This window comes from Rutidosis leptorrhynchoides, chromosome 1 (assembly GCF_046630445.1).
Source record: "Rutidosis leptorrhynchoides isolate AG116_Rl617_1_P2 chromosome 1, CSIRO_AGI_Rlap_v1, whole genome shotgun sequence".
NCBI classification, from domain to species: Eukaryota; Viridiplantae; Streptophyta; class Magnoliopsida; order Asterales; family Asteraceae; genus Rutidosis; species Rutidosis leptorrhynchoides.
The window spans coordinates 336,936,167-336,954,358 of record NC_092333.1 but is presented as its reverse complement, the minus strand read 5'-3'; the positions used below and the strand labels follow the sequence as shown (position 1 = coordinate 336,954,358).

Genomic DNA, 18,192 nt, shown 5'->3' with positions numbered 1-18,192 from the left:
CTTTGTAGGTGCATCCTACACGATTTCCTGTACTGCTAGATCCAAGGTTATTGTTGGTATGTAGCGCAGCCTGTACTGCGGCTATGTTTGAAGCTAGAAAAGTACGGAATTCCTCTTCATTCATATTCACGGTGTGTCGAGTAGTCGGTGCCATTTCCTTCAAAATAGTTAAATGGAACAAGTTAATCATACAGAATATTAAGAGTAGTTAATAGTATTTCGTAGCATAATATGAACTCATTTATAAAAGCTTTTTCTTCATATTAGCGTTTTATAAGTTTAAATTCGGGTAGCACCTACCCGTTAAGTTCATATTTAGTAGCTAATATACAATTCAACTACTACAATTCTATATGAAAAACTGATTATAATAATATTTCGCGTTCAAACTTTTACACAATATTTTACAAACTTACAATACCGCTTATTTTACATATAGCATGAAATATAGCACATAATAAATTTGATACAAGATGGTTGTGAAGATAATTCTAGCTAGTACACAAGTCGTTCAGCAAAGGCAATAAAGATACGTAATTCATACGTCCAGAAACAAGTCATGCATTCTGGTTTTACTAGGACTACTTCCCATCCTTGGTCTTGTGGAACATAACCGTTATGGCCGTTGATAAGACAACGTGTTGTAACGTTGTCAAAGGGACGAGGGTTACGTAATGTCCAACAGTCCCGTAACAATCTAAAAACCTCATTTCTTACCCCAATTACCGACTCCCTCACTTGTGGAAACGTTTTGTTTAATAGTTGTAGCCCGATGTTCTTGTTCTCACTTTGGTGAGAAGCGAACATTACTAATCCATAACCATAACATGCTTCTTTATGTTGCATGTTAGCCGCTTTTTCTAAATCACGAATTCCAATATTCGGATATATTGAGTCAAAATAATTTCTTAACCCGTTGCGTAAAATAGCATTTGGGTTCCCCGCAATATATGCGTCAAAGTAAACACATCGTAACTTATGGGTTTCCCAATGTGATATCCCCCATCTTTCAAATGAAAGTCTCTTATAAACCAAGACATTCTTGGAACGTTCTTCGAATGTCTTACAAACTGATCTCGCCTTAAATAGTTGTGCCGAAGAATTCTGACCGACTTTAGACAAGATTTCATCAATCATGTCTCCGGGTAGGTCTCTTAAAATATTGGGTTGTCTATCCATTTTGTGTTTTTATACTGTAAAATAGACAAGAGTTAGATTCATAAAAAAAAATACTTATTAATACAAGCAATTTTTACATATATCATAAAGTATAAGCACACTATATTACATATATTACACCACACGAATACAACTATCTTATTTCGACTCGCTTGTTTCTTCTTCTTCGGTTTTGGTTCGTTTTGCCAAGTTTCTAGGGATATATGATGTTCCCCTAATACGAGCCGTCGTGATCCACATTGGTTTAGAAAAACCTGGTGGTTTAGAGGTTCCCGGGTCATTGTTACAACTTAAGGACTTCGGGGGTTGACGATACATATAAAGTTCATCGGGGTTGGAATTAGATTTCTCTATTTTTATGCCCTTTCCCTTATTATTTTCTTTTGCTTTTTTAAATTCAGTTGGGGTAATTTCTATAACATCATCGGAATTCTCGTCGGAATCCGATTCATCGGAGAATTGGTAATCCTCCCAATATTTTGCTTCCTTGGCGGAAACACCATTGACCATAATTAACCTTGGTCGGTTGGTTGAGGATTTTCTTTTACTTAACCGTTTTATTATTTCCCCCACCGGTTCTATTTCTTCATCCGGTTCCGATTCTTCTTCCGGTTTCGATTCTTCTTCCGGTTCCGACTCTTCTTCCGGTTCCTCTTCGGGAACTTGTGAATCAGTCCACGAATCATTCCAATTTACATTTGACTCTTCATTATTATTAGGTGAGTCAATGGGACTTGTTCTAGAGGTAGACATCTATCACATAATATCAAACGCGTTAAGAGATTAATATATCACATAATATTCACATGTTAAAAATATATAGTTTCCAACAAAATTTGTTAAGCAATCATTTTTCAAGTAAACACGGTCGAAGTCCAGACTCACTAATGCATCCTAACAAAATCGATAAGACACACTAATGCAAAATTCTGGTTCTCTAAGACCAACGCTCGGATACCAACTGAAATGTCCCGTTCTTATTGATTAAAAACGTTCCATATTAATTGATTTCGTTGCGAGGTTTTGACCTCTATATGAGACGTTTTTCAAAGACTGCATTCATTTTTAAAATAAACCATAACCTTTATTTCATAAATAAAGGTTTAAAAAGCTTTATGTAGATTATCAAATAATGATAATCTAAAATATCCTGTTTACACACGACCATTACATAATGGTTTACAATACAAATATGTTACATCGAAATCAGTTTCTTGAATGCAGTTTTTAAACAATATCATACAAACATGGACTCCAAATCTTGTCCTTATTTTAGTATGCAACAGCGGAAGCTCTTAATATTCACCTGAGAATAAACATGCTTTAAACGTCAACAAAAATGTTGGTGAGTTATAGGTTTAACCTATATATATCAAATCGTAACAATAGACCACAAGATTTCATATTTCAATACACATCCCATACATAGAGATAAAAATCATTCATATGGTGAACACCTGGTAACCGACATTAACAAGATGCATATATATATATATATATATATATATAAGAATATCCCCATCATTCCGGGACACCCTTCGGATATGATATAAATTTCGAAGTACTAAAGCATCCGGTACTTTGGATGGGGTTTGTTAGGCCCAATAGATCTATCTTTAGGATTCGCGTCAATTAGGGTGTCTGTTCCCTAATTCTTAGATTACCAGACTTAATAAAAAGGGGCATATTCGATTTCGATAATTCAACCATAGAATGTAGTTTCACGTACTTGTGTCTATTTTGTAAATCATTTATAAAACCTGCATGTATTCTCATCCCAAAAATATTAGATTTTAAAAGTGGGACTATAACTCACTTTCACATATTTTTACTTCGTCGGGAAGTAAGACTTGGCCACTGGTTGATTCACGAACCTATAACAATATATACATATATATCAAAGTATGTTCAAAATATATTTACAACACTTTTAATATATTTTGATGTTTTAAGTTTATTAAGTCAGCTGTCCTCGTTAGTAACCTATAACTAGTTGTCCACAGTTAGATATACAGAAATAAATTGATAAATATTATCTTGAATCAATCCACGGCCCAGTGTATACGTATCTCAGTATTGATCACAACTCAAAATATACATATTTTGGAATCAACCTCAACCCTGTATAGCTAACTCCAACATTCACATATAGAGTGTCTATGGTTGTTCCGAAATATATATAGATGTGTCGACATGATAGGTCGAAACATTGTATACGTGTCTATGGTATCTCAAGATTACATAATATACAATACAAGTTGATTAAGTTATGGTTGGAATAGATTTGTTACCAACTTTCACGTAGCTAAAATGAGAAAAATTATCCAATCTTGTTTTACCCATAACTTCTTCATTTTAAATCCGTTTTGAGTGAATCAAATTGCTATGGTTTCATATTGAACTCTATTTTATGAATCTAAACAGAAAAAGTATAGGTTTATAGTCGGAAAAATAAGTTACAAGTCGTTTTTGTAAAGGTAGTCATTTCAGTCGAAAGAACGACGTCTAGATGACCATTTTAGAAAACATACTTCCACTTTGAGTTTAACCATAATTTTTGGATATAGTTACATGTTCATAATAAAAATCATTTTCTCAGAATAACAACTTTTAAATCAAAGTTTATCATAGTTTTTAATTAACTAACCCAAAACAGCCCGCGGTGTTACTACGACGGCGTAAATCCGGTTTTACGGTGTTTTTCGTGTTTCCAGGTTTTAAATCATTAAGTTAGCATATCATATAGATATAGAACATGTGTTTAGTTGATTTTAAAAGTCAAGTTAGAAGGATTAACTTTTGTTTGCGAACAAGTTTAGAATTAACTAAACTATGTTCTAGTGATTACAAGTTTAAACCTTCGAATAAGATAGCTTTATATGTATGAATCGAATGATGTTATGAACATCATTACTACCTTAAGTTTCTTGGATAAACCTACTGGAAAAGAGAAAAATGGATCTAGCTTCAACGGATCCTTGGATGGCTCGAAGTTCTTGAAGCAGAATCATGACACGAAAACAAGTTCAAGTAAGATCATCACTTGAAATAAGATTGTTATAGTTATAGAAATTGAACCAAAGTTTGAATATGATTATTACCTTGTATTAGAATGATAACCTACTGTATATAACAAAGGTTTCTTGATCTTATATGATTACTTGGAATGGATTAGAAAGCTTGAAATTAAATTAGTAAACTTGAAGGGATTTTTGAAGTGTTCTTGAAGTGTTCTTCCTATGATGATTATAGCTTGATTCTTGAAGTGATTTTTGATGAAGATGATGATTAACTACTGGAAAAATATGTTCATAATAGTGTGTGTGTGTTGAGAGAGAATTAGAAAGAGAATTGGAAGTGAAATGGAGTGAATGATGAGTGGTAATTGGTGAGTGGTGAGTGGGGTTAAAAGGAGTTCTAGTTAGTTGACTAGCTCATGGTAGAAGTTAAAATTGATTAGTCATACATGACATAATCAAGATTGGAATCCCATGCTAGTTCCTATTGGTATATACCCATAGTAAGTACGTTTTGAAGCTGTGTATAATACGGGTAAGAATACGACTAGAATTCTTGATGAAAGAAAAGAATGGAAAAGTAACTGTAACCATTTTCGTTAAGTATGAGTGTTTTAATATATGTCTTGAAGTCTTCCAAAAGTATTTTAATACATCTAAATACACTACATGTATATACATTTTAACTGAGTCGTTAAGTCATCGTTAGTCGTTACATGTAAGTGTTGTTTTGAAACCTTTAAGTTAACGATCTCAATTAATGTTGTTAACCCATTGTTTATTATATATAATGAAATGTTAAATTATTATATTATCATGATATTATGATATATTAATATATCTTAATATGATATATATACATTTAAATGTCGTTACAACGATAATCGTTACATATATGTCTCGTTTCGAAATCCTTAAGTTAGTAGTCTTGTTTATATGTATATAACTCATTGTTAATATACTTATGGAGATACTTACTTATCATAATCTCATGTTAACCATATGTATATCCATATATATATCGTCATGTCATTTTTACAAGTTTTAACGTTCGTGAATCGCCGGTCAACTTGGGTGGTCAATTGTCTATATGAAATATATTTCAATTAATCAAGTCTTAACAAGTTTGATTGCTTAACATGTTGGAAACATTTAATCATGTAAATATCAATCTCAATTAATATATATAAACATGGAAAAGTTCGGGTCACTACAGGAGGTACTAGGCTTAGGAGTAGACGTAGAAGCATCATAGGGATGAAAATAGTGACACATCTCAAGTGACTGATTATCATAACGAAAACTCTTATAAAATGGGTTATTACGCCGAGCAGGTCCTTTCGGTATCCTACGGTGGCCTCTCGGTCCATAGGGGTTAACACAATCGGGTTTAACAAAAGGTGTTTGAGGTGAATTGGGTACATCAGATTCGGATTCAGATTCGGGTTCCGATTCTTCTCCGACATCCTCTGCAGGTTCCTTTCCTTTAGGCTCATTCTCATGCATGGTCTCCATCTCGGGTTCCGATTCGGTATCATCCACAAACTCGAGTATCGTGTTCCCTTGCGCTTGTAAGGTTTCCTCGGATTCCGTGTCGGAGTCGGTAAGAATGATAGGATTAGAAGAGGTCATCTAGCACTCAAAGAAAACACAAAGTTAGTCACTTAGTAATCATATCATATTAGATACCAAGTAATCATAGCAATTTCATCTACTAGGGTTCATGCAACTTAACGAGTCTACAGTTACAGTCTAGACGCACTAGTTGTCCTAACGTTCGACTCTCTAATGCAGCCTAGTCCTAGGTAACTGATCTGCTCTGATACCAAATGTAATACCCCGTCAGAATCCACTAACAGAATATTAACTCCTGGTCCCACAGTTTAGCGGTCACGCCTTCTATATGAGACTTTTCCGAAAAGTATTCGCATTAATCATTAAAATAAATTCATTTAATAAAGAAAATGTAACTGGAAACATTTGACATCAATGACTAAAGTATATGAACCTAAAACATCAGAGAAAACTGTTTAAATGCCAATATTTGTTCTTGAAATAAAAATAGAATTCATGCTGGACGCCGTCCAGTTCTAGCAGCAAACAGCACATAGCTTCAAATAAAGCGGAAACACTAACTCTTTGTACCAGAGATGAAACATGCAAAACGTCAACGAAAACGTTGAGTGAAACTACAGGTTTAGTAAATCATTTGTAAGTTAGGCCACAAGATTTTCTTGGAAAACATCATAGGAAAAGTATACATTATCATGAGCACTTGATTATAAAACTTTAACCTTTGCGTAGGCCGAGCCCACGTCTTTCATTTACCCTATACTGGTGATACACCGATCAAATGTACGTGTAACAACTACATAAGCACCTGTTTAACGTTGCGGTGAGGTTTGTCAAACCTAACGGTACCTTCCCTATAAGTCGAGCTTACAAAGTAACTAATATAATCAAGCTAAGGGATTTTTGATCTGAACTCATATGTATATTTTTGGTAAGTTACTCGCGCCTAATATGTAAAATAGTTGTAAAAAGCATGCATCTCATCCCTGTAAAAACGTAGTAGGGACTGTAGACTCACCTTAGCAAAAGCACTCGTAAAGATCTTAGCGAACTGTACTGTAGTCGAACGCTCTCGACTGAACAACGCAACCTAAATAAGTAAATCATCTTAAGTATACACTAATAGGTCAAACTTAGTCAACCTATAGTGTACGTAAGTCCTAGTGCTCAGATTGACTCAATAAACATGTAAAAGTCAACTAATCCAAGCAAGTCAACGAAAGTCAACCAAAGTCAAATGAAAAGTCAACTCGGTCAAAGTAGTCAACTAAAGTCAAACATCTCAGTAAGTCATGTAAACATAGTCAACAAGTCAAACTTAAGTCATATAACATGTTAACGCTCGTAGTTTAGGAAATCGCATTTTCAACATCTTAAAGTAAACCTTCGAAGATCACACGTCATAAAGAAATACACTCATAGCACATAGCACATAATTCATAAAATTATGATCAGCTCCTGATCTTAACTAGACTTAAAATCGATTCCAAAAAGTCCATCCAAGGCCTCATACGATAAATAAAAGTCCAATATTAGAAAGGCTCAAGTTCAGGTTCATTACAGAAAATTCTGCTAGCGCGTCAGTTTTTAAACATTTTTCATAAAATATAGAAAATAGATTTTAATGAACGGCCAATTGGTGTAATCTCAAGACATATTAAAATTTAAGTGATAAAATAATTAGAAGCATTGATTTAGCCAATACGTACAGATTTGCAAAACATTACAGACTCATCAGTTTTTGAATATCAACCGGACACATCACAAAGATTAGCATATAACTCAATTCAAATCACGTTCTTGCAAGTTCGCATACAAATAAAACATGTCAAGGAACATCTAAAGTAACATATTTCAGAAGCTGAAAGTCTAAAACAATTCCTAGTTCATGATAGCAATTTTTATATAAACTTAAAAACAGATTCAGCATTCTTTACGAACCAAAACTTCGTTTAATCATATCGGAAGCATTACATAACCTTCTAAAGCAAATATTTAGTGTAAATTGCATAACTTTTCACAAGGAATATAGTAGCACAACTTTCATAAGCTAAAACACATAGCATGCAACTCAGAAAATTCGGATTTCATGCAAACCCTAACGTAATCTTCGATTACGCATATCTTGAGCATAAGATAACGAAATCACGCAAAATCGGAGTCTAAAATTAATAACTTTTCGATATCTTTCTAATTAAACATATTAAAAAGTCAGATCTCATATCAATTTAATCAGATCATCAATAAACAAATTCGTTTTCAATCATACAACGTTAGTTTCGCAATCAATCAACAATTAACAACACTAGACATCATTAATTGAGCACTAGACTCTAATAAATCACGCAAAATCGGATTCTAAAATTAATAACTTTTCGATATCTTTCTAATTAAACATATTACAAAGTCAGATCTCATATCAATTTAATCAGATCATCAATAAACAAATTCGTTTTTCAATCATACAACGTTAATTTCGCAATCAATCAACAATTAACAACACTAGACATCATTAATTGAGCACTAGACTCTAATACACCATGTAATTGAACAAAAAACTGAATTATTAAAGTTAGGGTTACTAATTATACCTCAAGCGATTAAATCGAACACACTAACGCGTAGAGAACGACACAAGGAACGTCTTTCGTGCACAAGGTTTCTTCCAAAAACAACTTTTGATGGTGGTAAGGTGGTGGTGATGGCCGACGGCCAAAGAGAGGGAGAGGGGAAGGGGGTGTCGACTCGTAGGGGAAACAATGAGGGTTCTTGTGATTTATTTTCCTTTTATAGTTAATAATTAGGTCTAAACACCAACCACTAATGATCCAATAGCCAAATTAAGTCCATTAAGGAGCATGGGGGGTGGGTTCGACCGTAGGACCCTCTAATGGGTATCCTGGGCTCATTTTGCTAATTTACTTGTACGCGCGTGGTTCGTTTCGAGTGCCGTTAACCGTACCGGGTCTCCGGAACGTTAACTAGTCGTTGAAACGCAATCACCAAGTTTAATTTATTAAATAAATAATAAATTAAAAATAATTTTCTTAAAGTCAATAATTATCAAAAATAATTATTGTGTCGTTTTTCTGAGTTCCGTAAACTGAAAAGTCTTCTAGACGATAAACTTAACCGTAACGTTTTCTAGTTCTTTCGCTATCCGAAATAAATTGTAAATTAATATAATATATTAATTCAAACATTCCTCTATTAAGTATGTACTTAAGTCAATTAAATACACAAAGTTTAAGTAATCACCGTTAAACACTTAACGGACAAGTAACGATAGTAAACGGAAAAGTCGGGTTGTTACAGACTCTGCCAAGTTCTCGGCACTAACTAGTAAAAATTGTCTAAACGAGAAATCGGTGTCTAACTCGTTCAATTACTCGGTCAACGACGGTCAAACGGTGGTCAATGGCGTCGGAAAACTCAGATGTTGCTTGAAATGTTTAAAGAGGAGGAAGGAGAACAAGAAAAGGAAAAAGAAGAGAAGAGAAGAAGGAAACAAGTCAAACCTGTCGTGAATTAAGCTGGACCACAGTTTCTTGTAGCCGATTTTTAGGGTTTTTAGTTACTCTATACGAATTTAAAAGGAAGGAAGCGTGATCTTGATTTTTAGGGTTTTTAGATCTGGTACAATGTACAGGTATTTTTATAAAGAGTTAATAATTTATTTTTCTTTCATTAAATCACAATAACAGCCCCTCAACTTTTACCAAACTTTAATAACAAGAACTAATTTGATAATCACTCTTGAACCTTTAATAAAATGACAATAACAGTCCCTATTACTATCAAAATATATATATATTTATATTAAAAAGTCAACGAAAGTCGACATCCAAGTTCTCCCCAAATCGCCGAGAACTCCTCAAAAACCTCATGCCGAGTTCTCTCTGAATCGCGAGTTTTACAACCTTTATAAATAACATATAATACAACAAAGAAAGAAGATAATGCTTCGAGTTTCTAACATTAATTAATAGGTTGTTTAAACATGCATGAAAATACAACTACAACAAATTACATACAACAAAATATATGTAGAGTTTAAAGAGATATATATATAGAGTTTAAATCATATCGTGTGCAAATATGATTTGCCAAACGAAATTGTAAGTGATAATGGTATACAGTTCGCTGAAAACCCATTAAAGAGTTGGTGTGAGGAGTAAAGCATTAAACAAACATTCACTTTTGTTATTCACCCACAGGCGAATGGCCAAGTTGAAGTAACAAACAAGGAAATTGTGGCCGGCATAAAGACTAGATTGAGTTTAAGTCAGACCAAATGGGTAGATGAAGTTCCATATGTTTTATGGGCTCACCACACAACGCCAAAACGGAGTACGGGTGAAACACCATTCAGTTTGGTATATGGTACTGAAGCAGTGATACCAGCAGAAATTCGTGTACCAACACACAGAATCTTGGCTTTTGATGTTGAAAGTAATTCTTTCATCTTGCGTGAAAATTTGAACTTGTTGGAAGAAAGGCGTATCATGGCCTTTATCCGTTAAGCAGATGCTAAGCAACGGATGGCAAAATATTACAATAAAAGAGTAAAGCATGTACAATTTAAAGAAGAAGATTTGGTGCTAAGAGATTGTAACAACCCGACAAAATCGTCATTGTAACGACCCAAACCAAAACACAAACGAACCCGCGGAAAATATCAAATAATTTTTTTTTGCTGGAACAGCATATGGCGCGGCGCGCCAGAAGGCCGCACGGCGCGCCATTCTGGTATGTCCCAAAAGTCTTGAAATGCTAAAAAGATTGGCCACTTCCCGACATAATTAGACAAAACGCTTTTAACAACATATTCAAATATGTAAAACTAACACATTCCATTAATAAAATGAGTTTTACGAAGCGGGGCCCACATCAGCCATTTTACGAGTTTAATTAAAAAAGTTTAAGTACCAAACTACACTACGAGCATGGTGTTTGGGATTAAACTACCCAAGTCTCGGTCAAACTCCAAAAGCTAAATATCCCAAAAGCATTCTCTAACAACGACGAGATCTTTAATCCAAGATGATGCCCTTACCCTTATCCACAACCGAACCTACAAAAAGGTAAACAACGAGAGGGTAAGCAAAGCTTAGTGAATGCAATAATTATACACATACATATATAATATACCTACTTGCAAATCACTTACTCAAACACCGCATACATGTTAGCAACACAATTAGCTTATAATCTCGAATACAAGCTAGAAATCTCCAATACCACAAGCTAGCATAGCAACGCATATAATATAATTCGAATAATATATTATGCTTACACTTACAACACAAATAACCATGGTTAACCAATCGTACAAGGGAATGGCGCTCGCGAAAACGCCATCGGTGTTCATAACATCCGTTAGGGTACTTAACACCTCGTATCACTAACCCCTAGGGTGGCACCTTAACACCTCGGTACTTCACCCCGAGTGGCATCTTAACACCTCGATGCTTCACTCATTAAGTTACGGAGTGGTGTCATAACACCTCGACACTACACCCCTAGGTGGCATCTTAACACCTCCATGCTTCACCCCGAGTGGCATCTTAACACCTCGATGCTTCACGCATCACGTAAAACGTGGTGTCTTAGCACCTCGACACTTCACATCTCACGCTACAACAAATAGATACATTATATACCTACACATATAATTATTCCACTCACCTTACGCCTTCGGTGAAAGATAATCAAGTCTAAGAACCTTCAATGTAACGTACATATTACATTATACATAATATCAATCACAAACTCAAGTTGGTCAACTGTAACAACCCCAATCCGTTACACCAAAAACGGAGTACATTTTTTTTATTAGTTAGGTCCCATTAATACAATACATTTTCAACTCTGTTTTAATCAAAACATAACATCATAATGATACGTTTAACAATCTATCATGACCCTTGGCACACAAATTACACTTTACAAAATCATTTGTAATAATGACCCGATCACAAGAAATACGGGTTAAGACTCATTAACCCAACCCAATACCAAGAGCATAATCCCGGGGACTACCAAATCCCCCATCCATGTCCAAAGATCCAAAGGCTACCCCATCGAGCCCAAGCGCACCTAAGCATCTAGTCTACAACTAGCTAGCTTCATAATCGCAATACCTGTAAAAAGGTAAACAACGAGAGGGGTAAGCTTAACGCTTAGTGAATGCAATAATTATACACATACATATATAATCTACTTACTTGCAATCACTTACACAATTACCGCATACACGCTAGCAATATAATTAGCATACCATTGAAAAGTATAACGCTAAAATCTCCAATATGCAAGCTAGCACAAACAATAGCATATAACACGAACAATATAATATGCTACGCTACATCACACCAAAAATAGTGATGTTCACAACATCCATTAGTATCTAAGATTTCAAGGCTAGCCCCGCGAATGGTATCGTCAACATCGAACTTAAACCCCATTCGCCCTATTTAATGTGGTATCGTCAACATCGAACTTAAAACCCACATATGAGGTATTGTCAACATCGAACTTTAACCCCTCATCAAAATCACTACAATAGTGGTATGGCATCGTCAACATCTAACTTTAACTCCATACATGAGGTATCGTCAACACCGAACTTTAAACGCTCATCCAACAAAGAATAAATGGTATGGCATCGTCAACATCGAACTTTAACTCCATACATTAAATAGCAACTCGCACGAGGATATGGTATCGTCAACATCGAACTTCATACCCCACAAGTAAATAAATCATATATATACATATATAATTATTCCACTCACCTCGTGAACTCGAGCATTACAAACCGAGCAAGATTTTACCTATAATACACATATAGGTATACACATAATCAGCATACAACCCCATTTGGACTCTCGACCCGCCCAAATGAACAACAAGTGCAAAATACACCCTTTTGTACTTTTAACGCTACCCGCAGGTCCAAAACTAATTAGACTAGTTCCCGCGTTCCCGAAATACCCAAATATGTCAACTTTACCCTCTAAACGCATACTAGCTCGTATTTTACACAAAACCCATTCCATGGTTGACCAAGTTTGACTTTATTGCTAAAACACCAAATTTTAACCTAAAATCACTTCTCGCGAGTAATTACATCAAAAGCATCATTTAACACTTAACAAATGCGTTTAACATCCAATTAATCCAAATTAGTGTCATCCTCAATTTTGACCCAATTCAAATTGCTCATTTTGACCAAAGTCATAAAACGCCCCAAAATCACTAACGACTAGTGATTATATTTCCAAGACAACCACTAACACTTAAATCAAGTATTTACCTACTTGATTTACCAAAACTTGACTTAAAACTTAATTTGACACCGAATCAAGCTTACTTGTCCCGAAATATCCATTTGACCCGTTTTGACCTAAATTAGGGTTTACACCCAAAAACCAAGTCAACACAAGTGTTCTAACGTTTAACCAACACACGCAAGACCCAAACTCATAATTTCATCACTCGAAACCCATTTTGACACATAAACCCTAATCTTGACCCATTTCAAAATTAGTCAACTCAAATACACCCAAAAGGGTTCCAACGCTTCCAAAATCACTAAACTAAGTGATTACACCTAAAACCAAAACCTAATCATGGCCAAAACGTCAATCATCCCAAAACCCGCCATGTATCAAAATAACTAGTTTCCATAAACCCACTTCATCATCTAAATGGGTTTTACAACTAAAAAGCTTAAAACCCTAACTTGAATATCAAATCATAAAGATGAATTTCGGAGTTAGAACTTACCACTACAACCAAAACGTAGCCAAGAATGAGATGAACAACTTTAATACCCGGACCTTTGATCGATTCAAGCTTCTTCTTCCCCAAATCTCTAAATCTCTCTCTAGAAATCTCCCTCTCTCTCTAAGATGAGATGAGAGAGTTGTGTGGATGTGAAAATGATCTAAAATTGGATCCCAAACTGATATTAAGGCTGCAAATCCATCCACAAGTGAAAAGACACAAATACCCTTCATTAAAACTCAAAATATCAAGAAAATCACCAAAAATGTGTTTTCAGCCGCAATTTGCGCCTACTGGCCGCAAATTACGGCTAGCCGCAAAAGTGGCCGCAAGAATACGCCCATTTGGGTGCTGAAGAACCCCCGCCAGCCGCAAATTGCGCCCACCAGCCGCAATTTGCGCCTGGGCCCTTTTTCGCATTTTTCTGACACTTATTTTGGTCGTAACTTTCAAACCGTAACTCCGTTTTCGACGAATCAAATATCGTTGGAAACGTAATAAGATTTCCTTTCTAATGGTAAGGTTTTGAAATATCAACACAAACTTTATTTGGCGTCGAAAAGGTACGTACACACCTTGTAACCCAAACAACGTCCAGTTTTCTTCGACATTCGAACAAGAAACACGTACACGCTTGGTACACTTCATGCACTCATCGTACAATCATCTTTATACTATTATACAACCAAGTATGAACATTCTAAAGTTCATCACGTACCTTGGACATGTTATGATGAAAAACGGGATGTTACAACTCTCCCCCACTTATTTCGATCACGTCCTCGTGATCCTAATCACTTAAACAATTCGAACCTACACTCTATAGTCCTCCGACAAACATCCAAACTTGATGTCCACAACAATTCAACTAACGCTTTCCATTAATCCGAAGTTTTTACCACACGCTAATAATCACTAGCGTGCATTACCGCAATAAGCGATATTTCACGCGTTCAACGTTCAACTGCCCCCATTAAAACTCTGTACTTTAACAGTCCATAACGCACCACTCAACCGGCCAATCAAGTATGTTCTCTATTTCAAGAAACAACTTCCCTCATCTCCGCAACCGGATTATTCCTTCAACGAAGAAATTTCGGTATCACTAAAATAATCACTCTAGGGAACAAAAACTTTCCCATTGATCGATCCGCACACGACCACCAGTCTCTGGATTAATCCAGGACGACAATAATACACCACAAGTTAAACAAAACATCAACACTCGACAAGGGTTTCTCCCCTAAACCTAATAACACATCCATACAATACGGCTTCCTAGCACTAGCATGGAAACTATTTGTGTACTAGAATCCTGTCAATAGCGAATTATCATCCCAACAATTCGCAATTCGTCACGCGACCTTCAAAAGTATTCACCAACACTCGGTAAATCCTCTTACCTAGACCGTCCGTTATGGATAGCCTCGACATTTCAATTCAACCAACACGTCACATCACTAGGTAACACACCCCCGCAAAGAAACACTATCCGCGTGTCTCTATGTGAGACAATCGGAACTGGCACTACGCGCCTCACAATCGTCCATAAAATGGAATAATCCACTGACGATTTCCACGATCACATTTCCCGAAAGGGAATATATAGTATCCATACCAAAATCGAACTCGTACCTACTCAACAGCACTATCTGGGTTTCGCACCAAATCAATTTTCATCACGAGAGCACCCGCAACGACAGTTACATTCTCTCACGTCCGTGATCTCACACTTCACACTTGGTCTCATACCGTACTTGGTACTGCACGACCACCTTATACAAGAAGACTTACGCTTCACTTGATCTAACACCACCGGAGATTCCTCGGGCGACAGTAAAAACTCCCCCACTTAGGATTTATCTCTCCATTCTCACCGCCAAGATGATAACATCCCGCGGAATTGTAATTTCACGTCACACCTGACCATTCTCACCGTTGGTCATAAACATCAAATCACCGCAAATTCACTTTAGGCTCTTAGAGACGACATGTACTATCACTTGAGACGTCGTACACGTGACGACATCGCGCCGTCATAATACAAATCATAATTAACAGCTCTTCATCGTTCGCAAAGCGAACTCCACCAAAGTCCCACACACGCCTCTATGACTAGGCACATGCCACACCGCTTAATCAGTCAAGCATCACAGTCGAGATCACCCGACCTTCTATGCAATGAACCTTTATCCACAATTGCTCACTATCATGGAGAAGAGTGACCAATCCGACACGATAATTGCATTGACCGCAATATTTACAATTCATCGTAACCTTCGGCCTAACCGACCATTAAGTCCATCACTGGCTCACCGGTCATCTTTACTCGTCTAACACTTAAGAGCAGCAAGATTCGCTCATCCGTCACTTCATAAGAAGTATTGACCGCAATGCTCTTAAACTTCGACTTTCGCCACCGTCGAACTACTATCACCCGTCGATCACTATTATAATCTCCGATGCTTCCAAGGGTATCTCACCGTCACCCTAAGCACAAAGTGATCACACCATCACCGGAGTTGAACATCACACTTTGCAGGTATAAAGGGGCACCTGACGCGTGACATGCAGACACCCACCGCATTCTACCGAGATTTAGAAACTCGACCTTTGGGTTCCATACACCCGATGTCACCCATTTCTCTACAATTATGACCCGAAGTCATTCCTACCCGACAAACCTTACGGTTTATTGTCTTATCGAAAGTTCCTAGCGATCACACGCTACCCGCAATTTCCACAAGGCCAAACGATACAGCCTCACGAAACCCTTCATCTAACACTAAAGAGATGCTTGGAAACACCAAGTCTTACACTCTTCCCGTACATCGACACAACCACATCATCAAGGGGTATTCCGTTAGGAATGTTACCCTATAATCCACAACACGCTAACGCACTAATGCAATCACCGTCATACGGGTCCTACTCCCATGAGTTTAATGACCCGAAGACTCCCCGATTCGCCAAATTCCAAGGCGACTCACAACAAGAATCCCAACATGATTCTCTAACCACACACTCTACCGAGTGTAACTCAAAACTACAATCATTAGACTTGTCGCATTCCATTACGGAATTTAAGTCCTCGACGCACACACACGCATACAATAATTCGGTCATCATAGTTACGATGGGTAACTAAAACCAATAACAATGTCAATAGTGCACCCACTACTTACGGTGACTAAGCACGCATCAAACTCGTGAGTTGGCTGACTCACTTAACTAACCGAATCCACCGTAATACTTCCCGACTCACAGAGAACCCGATGTGACAACAAGTACATCACTCGAGACTACTATATTCCAGGAACCAATAAAAGATTCCTAACTCGTCCCGATTCTACCCCAACCATGCCACGTTTCCTCCGCTCGGTACTCGTCATGTCATGCTTGGTGTCAAGATACACGTTCGTAATAATGGTGATCGGTCATTATTAAAAATGCGTACCTTACCATTTTCACATGGTCACACAAAGTACTTTACCCGGACTGACGCAACATTCACACAAAATAAGACGCGATAATTCCTAGTTCCCGGATGACCAAAGTCCTTACCGCGAACTTGATCACTCAAACCGCCAAACATTCGAATCTCTCCAATAGATTCGTCTCTAGGACACTGTACCAATAGATACCTGTATATATACACCAATATACAATATAATAATAAATATACACAAGTACACCGCAACAACAAGTCAACCTACAACCTAGGTGACTATCACTAAAACAACGTCCAAGTTCGCCTACTTACATTAGGCACTAGCAATCTAAGGCACTAATTTACACACGAAATAAGGCCCCACATAATCACGCTTTGGACAATCACAAGTCCTAGTTAGTCACATACTCTAAGGCACTAACAAATCTCAAACCGACCCGTATTCCTACAAGTTCCGGAAATAACGTACAACCGTCAATAAGTCTAAGATCAGGAACCTATTCCAAGGTCACCTAATTCCCTTAGACTATGCTCTGATACCACTTGTAACAACCCCAATCCGTTACACCAAAAACGGAGTACATTTTTTTTATTAGTTAGGTCCCATTAAAACAATACATTTTCAACTCTGTTTTAATCGAAACATAACATCATAATGATACGTTTAACAATCTATCATGACCCTTGGCACACAAATTACACTTTACAAAATCATTTGTAATAATGATCCAATCACAAGAAATACGGGTTAAGACTCAATAACCCAACCCAATACCAAGAGCAATATCCCGGGGACTACCAAATCCCCCATCCACGTCCAAAGATCCAAAGGCTACCCCATCGAGCCCAAGCGCACCTAAGCATCTAGTCTACAACTAGCTAGCTTCATAATCGCAATACCTGTAAAAAGGTAAACAACGAGAGGGGTAAGCTTAACACTTAGTGAATGCAATAATTATACACATACATATATAATCTACTTACTTGCAATCACTTACACAATTACCGCATACACGCTAGCAATATAATTAGCATACCATTGAAAAGTATAACGCTAAAATCTCCAATATGCAAGCTAGCACAAACAATAGCATATAACACGAACAATATAATATGCTACGCTACATCACACCAAAAATAGTGATGTTCACAACATCCATTAGTATCCAAGATTTCAAGGCT

At 36.7% G+C, this 18,192-nt stretch overlaps 1 protein-coding gene across 1 annotated transcript; it reads left to right on the top strand.

Annotated features, from left to right (window-relative positions):
* The first annotated feature begins 9,204 nt into the window (after positions 1 to 9,204).
* LOC139899489 (uncharacterized) lies at positions 9,205 to 10,291 on the top strand. Its single transcript, XM_071882323.1, has 2 exons — positions 9,205 to 9,291; positions 9,986 to 10,291. Exons 1-2 carry the CDS (start codon positions 9,205 to 9,207, stop codon positions 10,289 to 10,291), a joined length of 393 nt encoding a protein of 130 aa, XP_071738424.1.
* The last annotated feature ends 7,901 nt before the right edge of the window (positions 10,292 to 18,192 follow it).

What these genes read in the sequence shown, in the direction of transcription:
- LOC139899489 (XM_071882323.1), top strand. Translation starts at nt 9,205, where the DNA reads ATGTTGCTTGAAATGTTTAAAGAGGAGGAAGGAGAACAAGAAAAGGAA. An exon ending in GGAAACAAGTCAAACCTGTC is followed by an intron (nt 9,292 to 9,985) that starts GTGAATTAAGCT and finishes ATTCACCCACAG; the next exon opens with GCGAATGGCCAAGTTGAAGT.